General features: G+C 40.6%; 1 protein-coding gene across 3 annotated transcripts in view; it reads left to right on the top strand.

The window, feature by feature from the left end:
* The window catches only part of itpr1b (inositol 1,4,5-trisphosphate receptor, type 1b), an 81,965-nt gene that overhangs the window by 51,696 nt on the left and 16,938 nt on the right, over positions 1-13,331 (top strand). For 2 of the 3 annotated variants that reach the window (XM_080892528.1, XM_080892530.1), the window contains 9 exons: positions 1,310-1,493; positions 1,837-2,099; positions 3,201-3,401; positions 4,849-4,959; positions 5,320-5,415; positions 5,486-5,620; positions 6,008-6,115; positions 7,030-7,261; positions 10,627-10,749. In XM_080892528.1, coding sequence (XP_080748654.1) covers positions 1,310-1,493; positions 1,837-2,099; positions 3,201-3,401; positions 4,849-4,959; positions 5,320-5,415; positions 5,486-5,620; positions 6,008-6,115; positions 7,030-7,261; positions 10,627-10,749 — 1,453 coding nt within the window. The remainder of the gene's footprint in view (positions 1-1,309; positions 1,494-1,836; positions 2,100-3,200; positions 3,402-4,848; positions 4,960-5,319; positions 5,416-5,485; positions 5,621-6,007; positions 6,116-7,029; positions 7,262-10,626; positions 10,750-13,331) is intronic. The other variant, XM_080892529.1, reaches the window with a different exon arrangement.

The raw sequence follows: 13,331 nt of genomic DNA on the forward strand, positions 1-13,331 counted from the left end.
ATGTTAACGGCTTGAAAAAGAAACTGTTGCATAAAGGAAGGGAGGGAAACAACTTAATACACTGAGTGCTCTGCTCCTCTTGGGATTTGAGTCAGGTGATTTTTGCAGAAAGATGTCTCAACAGTTGTCTTGATTTCCTGCGCATATGTTGCTTATCTCATGCAGCGTAATGCACTGCTGATGTTGTACTGTTTCTATGCTTTGCTCCTTTTTCCTCAAACTTAACTGAGTTTAGCTAAACCTGGAGAGAGTCTTATGTAACAGACTTTGAAAGCTGCCCCAGAATCTCAGTACGTGATAACTCCTGCTTGCATCAACCCCACCTCCCACTTTCGGACCCTTTCTCCACCTCCCTCTCACACCACACGCTCACTTCGTGCCGCTCTGGCAGTGAAAAGTAGGGCAGGGTTTTCCTCTCTTCCTCTCCCGCTCCCATTTTCTTTCTCCCTCACTGCTCGCCCTCTGCGGCTGATGTAACAGTGTTGGCGCTCTGTGCCCTCACTGTAACCACTCAGCTGATTACAGGTCTTATGTAAGGAGGGATTGTTGAGAGGAAAATGGGACATAACATATGAGCCTGTTGCAGAAAAACAACAGCTCCATGTAACAGGGCTTTCAAGCCAGATTGGCCTTTGCGTAGCTGTAGGTTGCAGAATATTTCCTTTGCTCCAGTATGAGTAAGAAGTTTTTGAGGAAAACGTCTCGTGTTTCATGTTTGAATGCTTATAAAAGCAAAAAGTAATTGCTTTTTTGCCGTTAAACAAATGCACTCAGCACGAGTGAGCCCTACTCTATGAACACGTTTATACAGCTGTGTGCATTTTCCTGCTTACATGTACGCTCGTGTGAAGTACAGGTTGCACGACAGGTTGTGTAGTTGCTTCTTTTGGTGTGTGCATGTTTTTAAATGTGGCTGCATGCTAATCCCAGAGCTCGTCTTCGTTTCTGCCCTTGGTCATGTACTTGTGCATGTTAAGACCCATCTGAGTACTCTGGGTGCCAGAAGCAAGTTCTGATAAGGAGCAGAGAGCAGATAGTGTAAAATCAGGTGAGCCTTTAGAGCATGTTTTCCTGGCACTGTGAGAGCAGGATTATATAACTAATTCTCACTAAACCTCTGGCTAAAAGCGCTGCAGAACAATTAGCAGAGACAATGATAAGAAATGCCAATAAGAGATTAAAATGCGTTTAAAATATTGGTGTAAATGCCGATTTTTATGTAAACACTATAAGGTAATTAAAAACCTATAAGGATATTGTCTGAGCGACTCGTATTATTTAATTTCTTTCTTTTGTGTCTCCACCCCAGAGGTCATTTTTCCATCGTTTAACGGGAGACAACAAGTCTGAGAAATTCTTTAAAGTGTTTTATGAGCGGATGAAGCTGGCCCAGCAGGAGATCAAAGCCACTGTGACTGTCAATACCAGTGACCTGGGCAGCAAGAAAAAGGACGAGGAACCACCAGACAAAGACACACCGGCACGCAAGAAAGGTCAGCGGACAAGTGTTGGCGTTACCAACATAACAATAGGCTAGAGAAGGAAGTGTTTGACTGCATTGTCAAATAAGTCACATATGACACTATGAAAAACTGGAAAAGCAAACCTCTGCTGCACTCTTCGTACGAGGCAGTAGATCCGTTTCTTCATTATTAATTATAGCCGTGTACAAAATTATTATTTATCACATGTATCATTTCTACATGTCTCTGTATGTGTAAATGACAGCAAGGATCAGTACATAAATTCTTAACTTGTCAAGTGAACAGTCATTGTAACCGTTGTCTTGTCCAATGGTCTGTGGTGTTTGACTGCCTCTTCTTTACCTGTGGTTAGTGAAAGATATGCCGGTAGTGGCGATGGTGACTGAGGAAGTGAAGGAGCAGCTAGTTGAGGCCTCTGCGGTCACCAAGAAGGCTTACACAACTTATCGTCGTGAGGCCGAAGCCGAAGAGCACCAAGCTGCAGCTGATGGCTCTCCTGTTCCAACTGCTGATAAGAGCCAGGAAGAGGGCGAGATGAGCGTTACCATCACTATCATGCAGCCCATCTTGCGCCTCATGCAGCTGCTGTGTGAGAACCACAACAGAGAGCTGCAGGTCAGCCATCATCAGACCAGCTTGTGATTATAAGTCCTTTATTTATATATACGACACTTACTGACACTGTCACTTTATCAGTGCTGGTCATCATGCCCTTTGCTGCTAAAGTATTTATACCATTCTCGATACTGGTACTCAGGTTGTTTCACTCCTACTTATTATATTATTTTATTACTTGCTATTCTGTTTGTTTAAAAATATATATATATTTATTACTTTAAAAAAAAAAGCTGTTTCTTCATTATTTTGGTTCTTTTCGCTCGACCGTGTGTACATAATTTTGTTCCACCTCATCTTAACATGATGCGAATGACAATAAAGCTCCTTGAATCCTTGAATATATATACATATAATATATAGGCTGCCATGGGCTGATGGGAGCAGGGTTAACTTTTTCTGTCCCGTGTTCTGAATTTCAGTCATCACACCATCTTATACAGAAATGAAACTGTTGAAAATAGGCACCAGTTGCAGAACTTCCTGACACAGTCTTGTATGTGCTGGTCTGGTTTCACTATGATGAGTGTGCTCGTGTTTGGTAGTGGCTAGCTCCGGCAGCCCAGACAGAAAACTTCCTGCTTGCACTGATTCTTGCACTCCAAACTGGGACAGGCCTTCATTAAATGCTGGTTGGCTCTGTGCTGTCTCTCCCATTCTGAACCTGTGTAGGAGCCAGATATTGATTTACCGCTAGCCTCGCTGCACAGATGATCAGTTCACTGAGATGTTTGTGTTCTTTCCAAAGATGTCACTGCAGTAATTGTCTTGCTGCCGTATACAGTAGGTTTGGAAAAGCCATCACGACTTTTTATATTTAGTTCTTACGTCAGCGAGAAAGAGAAAATGGTTTAGATTACCTAAGTAGAGGAATTTCTCTTTTGCCAACCATCTCTGCAGATTCCAACACTCTCGTGAATCATCTCATATTAAATCTCTTGGTTTTACCTCATGCCACATCACATATATTTTAATTTTGTGACTAACTGTTAACAAAGTGTTTATGTTTCCCTACAGGGGCTTTTAAAGTTTTTGATGAGATGAGTCCAAGTAAAGAAAGATTCCATGTTGAGTGTTTATTTTCATGTTGTCCTTCTGTAGAATTTTCTACGCAACCAGAATAACAAGAACAACTATAATCTGGTGTGTGAGACTCTTCAGTTCTTGGACTGCATCTGTGGCAGCACCACAGGAGGACTGGGGCTTCTGGGACTTTACATCAATGAGAAGAATGTAGGACTTATCAACCAGACTGTGGAGAGCCTTACTGAATACTGCCAAGGCCCCTGCCACGAGAACCAGGTAACACACTGTACACCTGTGTGCAAGATGAGCTTTTTATATTCTGTAGCTATCAAATCGATGACCGGCTGTGATCGTGATGCTAGTTTTGTTTGAGTTCTCTGTAGTCAGGAATGTGTCAGGCTCTTGTCTTTCCTAAGCACGCTAACACCAGCCTACTCCGGGTAGGACGCCTCTGTTTGTTCTTTGGCATAGGTTAGTAGTCTTCTCACATGATGGCGGCATCCTCTGTTCCTGCCGCTGTGAGGTCATTTTTATAACAAGTGTGAAACTGGCATGACTAAACAAGCAACTGGCTAAATACAGTCTCTGTTTGAATTGATTCCAGTTCCTTTACACAGTGCCAGAGGGGCATTGCCAGACTAAATACAGCGTTTTGTTCACAAAGAGAGAATAAACGGGAACAAGTGCTGGAATTCTTTTTATTTGTGCTTTGCATGTCCTGTTTGTAAAATTGTATCAAGTCACTCCAAACCATTTGGCTTCCACACTTATTGTTCAGTTCTGAGGTGTGGTACATGTTTGACAGCTCGTGTGATTTATGAGTGTGAAGCCTCCGAAACGTGGCCAGTATTTATGATATGTGACCTGCCTCGTCACTACCTTACCGTGCCGGGAATAAAAACCTGAGGGCAATCTGGCTTCAAATGAAATCTGGAACAAAGTTGTTTTGTTTTTGTTTGTTTGTTTTTTATGCCCTTTTTTTTGTCATCCCACCTGTTTTCTCCAGGATGTTGATCGTACCCTCTGCCCATGACGCTCTCAGAAAAGTGATTCTTAATCTCAGTAGTTTCACTTCCTGGTTAAATAAAGATTAAGAAACTTAATTGAGTGTTTTATAACACTGCGTGAAATTTACAGTCCCTGAAATTAGAGTGAGAATTCCTTCAAAGAACATATGAGATGTAAATAATGTTGCCACTCCCGCCTTCAGAATGGTGCTGGTTGTTTTCTAGATACCACCTGATAGATGGTTCCAGATTTCTTGGATAACTTACTGTTGTTTCCTCTTCTTGTAATTCCACTTTCTTAGTGAATACGTAATCTGTTGAGAGACCCGGTTAATGTTGTCTTTGAAGTTGGCACCTTATAACTGGCTGTAGGTTTGTGACAGCTGTCACATTGCATGAATTTGTGATGCACTATCAAATTTGCCATTTCAGACATAAAACCCTCCAATTCGTCCATCTCGCACTTATTAAAATCTTTATTTGTAAGTGTGCATAAGTACAAATAATAGATGCAGAAAAAAGAGAAGAGCTTGACTTACAGGAAAATGGATCAGACTCTTATCTTATTACTGCTAAAGAAAAAACAATTGGTCTGCTGTCCTGCTGGTTTTACTGATTATATCATGAAAAACACCAACAGCAGAGATTAAACATTCTTTTAACCCAGAACTACTGTCAAGCTTGTGTTTTGCCATTTCTTTTTCTTTGCTCCTTAGAACTGCATTGCCACACATGAGTGCAATGGCATTGACATCATCATTGCTCTCATCCTGAATGACATCAACCCCCTTGGCAAGAAGAGGATGGATCTGGTGTTGGAACTCAAAGTGAGTGTTCTGAAGTGGTGTGATACTTTTAGTAATCCGTCTAAAAGGTGTTATTTGATTTGATTATGCAGGTGTTACATGTCTGTAGGAGAAGTAATGTGGTAGTTGTGTCATTACAGTGTCAAAAGCTTTAGATACAACATTCAAATTCATGGAATTGCAGTTTCACTGACAGTAGCTGAAAGTAGAATCAGCTACCCAAAATCAGGGCTGGCCAGCACGGGTTTTTCCTGTGCTCCATCACAAATTGCATAAGTAAAGCGTGAAAGAACACTTGCATTTGATTTACTGTCTCTGGAAGTCTGGAATGCTGACAAGCAGGTAAAAAAGCCAATCTGTCTCTTGTCATCTTTTGCCCAGAATAATGCCTCCAAGCTGCTTCTTGCAATTATGGAGAGTCGCCATGACAGCGAGAATGCCGAGAGGATACTGTATAACATGAGACCTAAAGAGCTGGTATGTGTGCAGTGCAAACAGTTGCATAGTAACAAGCAGGTGCTGTTATGACAGTCAACTTTTTCTGCAGGTGGAGGTGATCAAAAAGGCCTACATGCAGGGAGAGATAGAGGTTGAGGAGCCGCAGGAGGGTGAGGATGGAGAGGAGGAGCACTCCGCGTCTCCACGCAATGTTGGTCATAACATCTACATCTTGGCACATCAAGTAAGCCGCTATAAAATAGGTGTGGAAAGGGGAACACACCATGAGCAAATAAGACCAGTGGATTTCCAGTAACTCCTGAAAACACATGATACTTTTCATTTTATAATCATTTCCTCTTTGAAAGCTTTCAGGCTGTGGGCTGCTCGGTAACAGAGGGCCTGTTTATACAATCAATTAGTGGAATGACGGTAATCTTATCTTATCTTATCTTAATCATGGGGCTAAACAGCCCCACCCTGCAACCTTGCTGGGGAATGAAAGCTGACACATTCAAAAAAAGGAAAAGTATCATGTAGAGTTAACCTAAATACAAGCAGTGTTGCCCAACCTTTTTGACATGCTGGAAGTAACACTTGTGACGAGTGTCTGTCAATCATCTGTTTTCAGTTAGCCCGCCACAACAAGGAGCTGCAAGCTATGTTAAAGCCAGGAGGGACATATGGCGAGGGCGACGAGGCCCTGGAGTTCTATGCTAAACACACCGCTCAGATTGAGGTCAGTGTCTGGCTCCATGTCGTAAATAAACTCCGCTAATGTTCACCTGCTGCCGTCTGTCTTGTATTTTATTTTCAATTCATCATTTTCCCACAGTTTTATTTCTGGATGAACTCTATCTAACATCTCTGTTGCAAGATGCCAGTGTTGGTTTAAGGGGACTGTGACATGTTTTGGCCTAACTATTGACTTGGAGCATGTGATACTTTTTTTTCTTGGCTTGTCATTCTGTCACACGACACAAAGAAACACAAAAACGAGTACCTTTGGCATGTTTGGCGCACTTGATGAGTAAGAGGAATGCAGATTGCTGGCAGTATTCCAAGCTCAAGTTGTTGGTTCAGTTCATGAGCTGCTTTTGGAAAGAAAACAACCCTGTTTTTGTTTTTTTCCTCTAAAGAGCAGTTTATGCCAGGCAGTCCATTTGAATCAGAGGTGTCATGGTGGTTATATTTTTCATTTTAAAAAATATAACCACTATTTTTACTTTTTGCTTTTAGTTCAGTTCAGCTTCAGCGAGTTTCCAGAGTGGGTTTGCTTGTTTCAGTTTAGTTCATATTGTTTGAAAATGTTTAGATTTACTTTAATTTTTATTAGCTTCAGTGTTTTAGATTTTTTTTTTTTTTGGTTTTAGTCTCAATAAACTTATCCATCAAAGCCTCGTTAGTCAAGTTATGATAGATTTTGCCAAACTAATAAATAAAACTGTTTTTTATTTATTTTGTTTAGCTCATAAAATCTTTTTTTTTTCCACAGTATTGTTTTAGTTTTCAGTTTCTTTTTACTATAACTACAATAATCTTGACTTCTTTAAGGATACAAACTGTTTTCATATAAGAAAAGAATAAGGAATTATTTACCTGCTGCAGTCACAGATGTTTTGATCGGTGACTGTTGCTCTGTTTGGTGTCCAGATTGTGCGGCTGGATCGCACAATGGAGCAGATCGTCTTCCCTGTGCCCAACATCTGCGAGTTCCTCACTCAAGAGTCCAAGCTGCGTGTATACTACACCACAGAGCGAGATGAGCAAGGTAGCAAGATCAATGACTTCTTCCTGCGCTCTGAGGATCTCTTCAATGAGATGAATTGGCAGAAGAAGCTGCGAGGTACTCAAGAGGCTACTGGTAACACAAACACCGTTCCCTGTGCGTCTTTCTCCTCAACTCTTTATGAACTAGTGCCTGGTTTACGCTCTTTCTTCTTGCATCCCTCCAGGCCCCAAGCCCCTTTCTGACACATACACTGCATACAGGTTATGTTTTACATATTGGCATGAGGGATAAGCACAAAGTTTCCCTCCCTCTCACTCTAGTAGGATTACTCCAAATGTGTCCTCCACATATAACATTATTACAAAAACGCATATCCCAATAAAGAATATAAAGGCCTCAACTACCACAGCATTTATGGGGGTTTTCAAATGTTTTATCAGCAGACAGAACCTCACAGCTATATTGTACCCTCAGACAGGTCTCACTCATAGCTTCAACTTTGAATTGTGCTAACCACTGATCTGTCAGAGATTAGCTGCAGCAGCATTACAAGATCTGTTGCATCAGAGTAAATTGGACCTACTTCGCACAAACACGAAGAAAACACAAAAACTCAAAAATGAGTTTGGTTCAAAGTTTTGCAAGAACGGTTCTTTCTTGGTAGCAGAATAAAGTTGACCCATAGAGACATGTTGTGATGAGGGTCCACGTCTGAAAGAGGCTGCCAAAATGCTGAACCCTGGAGAGATGAAAGTCGAGAGAGCATGTAAACTTTTATAAGCTGCTTATATTTAAATTGCACTGTAATCACTGAGTTGGTTTGTTAATAATAAATATTAGTAGCAAAGCATACAGCATATAGCTCCCAATGTTGTGATATTATCACATCTTCTAATCTCGATAAAAACAAAAGTATACTGCTGTGATATTACAATGTTCAGGTTCCTGTATTTTGTTTTTCTGGAAACTAAAAGCCTCAACTTCCCAACATAATGGGATTAATGGTTTGATGTACTTTACCTGCATACCAGCTGTAAGGTTATTCTCACATTGACATCAATCAAAGCTGGGCTAAAAGAAAGCAGGAACAGGACACAAAGGCAAAGCATTAAAAACTCAGCCCTGATGTCATTTTCACTTTAATCTTTTGTTGTTCATTAATCTTAAGTTATTTTAGTTATGCACTCAATAGCACTACTTTGACTTTCCCTTTAAGGTCAGGTCCGGTTCCTGACGACTGCCTACCTGACTCTGCCAGTTTTTGCTTTTGTTTGTCTTTGCTGGTTAAAGAAAAGGTTGTGGTTCGTCATACGGTCAGGCCAGAAGAGACAGCGTTAGCCTATAATGTGGAAAAAAAAAATATGAAGAGACCAGCCTCTTTCCTATGTGAATGAATCAGCACAGCTGGAGACTGTGCTGTTCCACTGGTGCTAACCGCTTGTCATCAATATAGTGACTTCTGTTGCCAAAAGTCCCCACCCACAGTTCTTTTTTTCTAATGAATAGCCGACCTCAAAATAGCATTAGCCACGATACTGATCTCCTGACCAAGGTCTAATATGCTGTGTCTGTGTGAGTGTGTGGGCAAATATGTGCGTGCAAGTTGTTTTTACTCAAAAGAGGAAAAGCGTTTAGTGCGAAACCCTGTTTCCAAAAAAAACTCTGTCGCTGTCTAAAATGGAAAATAAACAAAAAGAATCAACAGCAAAATAATTTGCATTATTTTTTAAACTTCAACGCTTTAGCACAAACCGCATATTAAGTGTTAAGACTAAGAAGCTATTTGTTAACCTGTGCTTCGATTGAGCAAAACCCGGCCCAAAACAGGACGCTGACATCACCATGCTTCACATATAAAGTTCGGCTGCTGAGATGTCGTGCTGTCCTTTTTCCAAATGCAAAGATTCTCGTTTATAACAAAGGTTCTGTGCAAGGTCTTATTTGTCAAACCAGTAGCAGTGTTGTTTTTGAAGATCAGTGGCTTTCCCCTTGATCTGTTTACGCTCTCACACACACACACACACTCACACTCACACACACACACACACACACACACACACACACACACACACACACACTATTGTTTTTGGTGCATTCATTAACATGAACATAAGCCGATGCGTCGCCTTTAATTGCTCGGATGTTACTTGCAGTTCAGTTGTGACCTTGCATATGACCTTTTCTTCTTTTTACACAAAGTCTGGTGCTCAGACTTTTAAGTTAGGTTTTGCAAACACACTTCTTTTCCTTTTCGTGCTGTGAATCACTTCCCTAAATGTATGAAAGTCAGACTTTGATAAATCCCCATTCGTTGAATAAAACCGAGCCCCCACCCACACCTGACTGAAACATGTGACTCTGATTTCACCTTCAAAATAACTCCGATCCTAAACTTCAGTGAGGCTTTAGGACATATAAAGCAGAAATACGGCAAATTTAAAAGGATTCACCAACTTTGAAATAGTATGTCTATGTGTGGAAGTAGTTTGGTTGATGAGCAGATTGTCAGTAAATTACTGGGTCACTAAATGCAGCAGTGCACAGAGGTTATAATGATTTGGAAAACTGAGGAGAATTTCCAGATTTCATCATCTATGATAAATCATAAAAATGTTGAGAATCCAGAGAAATCCCTGAAAACAAGGGACAGTGTGAAAACCTACAGGTGTAAATCACTTGAAAGCCTCGGCGATACTTCAGAAAACATTCAGCATCCAAAAATTCCAAATGTTCATACTACCGTGCAACAACATCAAATAAAATAAACTGAGCAAAACACTAGTATCTGCTGTGTGCCTTAGGTAATTCGGGATGGTCTGAGCAGAAGTGAAAAATGTCCTGTGGTCTGATGAATCATAATTTGAAATTCTATTCAGATGCTTATTGTTTAAATGATTTGCAGATTGTTGCATTCTTTTGTTTACATTTTCCACAGAGTCCCAAGTTTGTTTGGGCTTTTTTGAGGGTATTTTTTCCTTTTTCAAATGTGAAATGTGTGTGATTTTTGAGTACTTAAATGGATTTGAGGTGTCCCAGATTATTCTGTTTAGGTGGTTATGTTAGCAGTAAATGTACACACTCGCATTCTGACTTGTTTGACTGTGTTTCACACCAAATTTACTAACCAAATCAAATATCCAGAGTATTCACTCAGCGAGTTTTGGTTCTTCTAAACCAAAGAAGCAGAGCTGCTCGCTGTGGTTGCCACTTGTGACAAGGGAGTAGCTGGAATTGGCTTTACGAAAGAAACTATTAATGGCACCAGTTTTATAGTTGCCATGCTCAGTGTTTGTCGACAGCGACAGAGAGAGTTCAAGCAGTTCATGTAATTTAGGGTTGGTGCAAAGTTGGTTATCTGTATAAATCTTTTTTTTCAGCTTTGACTCAAAGGTATTGAAAGTGAAACTTGGTTGGTCTGAAACACTGGACAGTTTTTGGAGTACAAACATGTACGCACTACATCTGAGTGCTTTAGCATAGCCATCTGTGTTAATGTGCTTCACTATGCTGTCCTCTAGCCCAGCCCATCCTGTACTGGTGCTCCAGGAACATGTCATTCTGGAGCAGCATCTCCTTCAACCTGGCTGTGCTCATGAACCTCCTCGTGGCCTTCTTCTACCCTCTGGAAGGCATCCGTGGAGGTCAGTCACTCTCAGTCTTTCTCTGTGTATGATACCCAGTCATTGCCATTGCCCTGTTAAGATGACTTCTGTCAGTTTTCTTTTGGATCAGAGTTTAAAACACACAAACAAAAAGTCTTTCTGCAGCTGAGATCATGCTATAATATTCTTAAACACAGAACAAATATTGTAAATATTCTGTGTAGGTACTGCCATCTGGTTCATAGTGTATGGCTACTAACAGTAGAAACGATTCATCGACTCGATCCTCGGAGCTGCTTATGGTCGAACACCCAGCAGTAGAGGTGGTGTGCTGTAGCAGAAGTGTCCGAGGTGAAATGTGAGATAAGCTTTGCTGTGTAGGTCAATTTGAAGCAGCATTATGAGAAATCTACAGCTTGTAGACAGATAAACAGAGTTTTGTTTTATGTGAACATCCTGTTAGCATGTCTCAGTTCATGGCTGCTTATATTCTCGTGCCTGAGCTGAAGATTACACATGTGGACACCATGACAGACCCTTCGTCTTACAACTTACAACTTTAACACTTGAGAATAACAGATTGCTTATGCCCTGATTGTTATTTGCGTGTGTGTGTGTGTACGTGCGTGTGCGTGTGTGTGTGTGTGTACGTGCGTGTGTGTGTGTGTGTGTGTGTGTGTGTGCACTGTGGTTAACACAATGAGTGTGACTACTACAACACAGGAAATGGGAGTGAGTGACACAAGCATTACTGCTGAGATCAGGGGTGGGGCGGGATGCAGAGAGTGCAACATGTGTGTTATCAGAGACCTGGTTAAAAAGAACAGGAAAGAAACTGAGTGTTTACTCTTCAATTTCTTCATTTTATGATCAGGTGTATCGCAACACCTCAGCATATTTAGACCTTCCAGCTCACAGAAAGTAGTCCTCGACCACTCGAGGCAAACTGTGATCTAAAAAGTGTAGATTAGCCTGTAAAGTTATGGCAGGAATCTTTTTGATATATGCAGAGAAATGCAATAGTTTATTTTTTCCTTCACCAAGTTTCTGTTACTGGCACAGAGCAATTAAAAAAGGTGTTGTGTGTGCTGGAGTCACAGATGTTAGAAGTGGAAAAACTAGTGTTATCAGAAATCTGATTAATGTTAGCAACTCTTGGTTATATTAGCATCTACCAAGGAATGTGGATATCTGCAGCAACAATTAAATACCTTTAGCTGTCCAATGTCTCAAAAAATTACATAATGTCACATTTGCTTATTTTCTGTCTTTTAATCTGAAGTAAAAACAAAAAAACTAAAATCTATTTGAGATCTGGCTGCTGTTCAGAGATGTATGAGGGGTGTCTGGCTTGTTGATTTGCGTCCCAATTTTCACATCCTTTACGAAATGCTCTATGTTTAGACCTTTTTAATATTCATTTCCACAGTTGCAGCCAGTACTTGATCAGATTAAAGGAATTGTGAGTGCATAGCTTTAAAGGACCTTACAGAATGCTGTATGTTCCCGTGCTTGTGGTTTGGGTGTAGCCTCACACCTCCCTAACCAAAGTTGGGGAGGTGTGAGCATCGCTACAGCTGTGAAGAGAATGCAATCCCGGTTGAAGAGCTGGATCTTGAACTGCAGTGGTGTCATAAAATATTGATTTTGCACTTCTTTTCCTCTGAGGTCTTTTTTTTTTTTCTCTCTTTGCGTGACTTCTGGTAATTATGGTATGTGATAGATTCACCCAGACTATTAATACTGTGACCACCTTAAAAAGCCAGAATCACGTCAGGGACACATACAGCAAGATTTCAAATGGCAGATGTCTTGCTTTACAACTGATAAATATTTGTCCAAGCAGTGATCTGTTTTAAATGAAGTTTTAAATGTAAAAGCGAACTCATAATGCTTTACAGTACAAACCATTTTTTAAGGTCAATTTACAATCACAAATGAACTGAACATGAATGTCTGTAGACTGTGGGAGGCAGTACCCAGAGAGGTCCCACGCAGCACAGGGAAAACATGACACGAGATTTCACCCAGGAGCCTTCTTGCTGCTTCTTGCGCAGAGAAAGTGCAAACTACTGCATCAATGCCAGTCATAGTGAATTTTAGTATTTAGTGTTTAGTTCAACACCAAGCGCTATTATGCTATTATTTATTGATCAAAATGACTGTATGTATAAGTGTGAACGTAGTTGAGCATGAAATGCTATCAGAACACATTATGACAGAAATCATAAAGTTTCCCTATTAAAGTGGAAGACTGCACCACGGTGTCCTTCACTCACACACAACATGACTTGCTAACTGTGATAAAGCTGTTTCACATGTGCTCACATGACAAATGACACTGATGACTGATCATTGTCTTCTCACAGACATGTTTTATCTAAACGGTTATCAGTAAAGTAAGCTCTGGTGTATGATTCAGTGATATCTGCAGAGCTATAAAGAAGGAAGATTTAAAGGTTGTATTCACAGCTAAAAATTGGTCAGCAGCATTTGTCATCACATTGGTGGCCGATTCTTCATAAAAGCTGTCATTTTAAAGCAATTCTGTGGTAACAGCTTGATGTTTATAAAGACATGCACTTGGTGTTAAAGTTTTTGTATCAATGAGGAAACCAATC

This window comes from Rhamphochromis sp. 'chilingali', assembly GCF_963969265.1.
Source record: "Rhamphochromis sp. 'chilingali' genome assembly, chromosome: 9".
In the NCBI taxonomy this organism is placed as follows: domain Eukaryota; kingdom Metazoa; phylum Chordata; class Actinopteri; order Cichliformes; family Cichlidae; genus Rhamphochromis; species Rhamphochromis sp. 'chilingali'.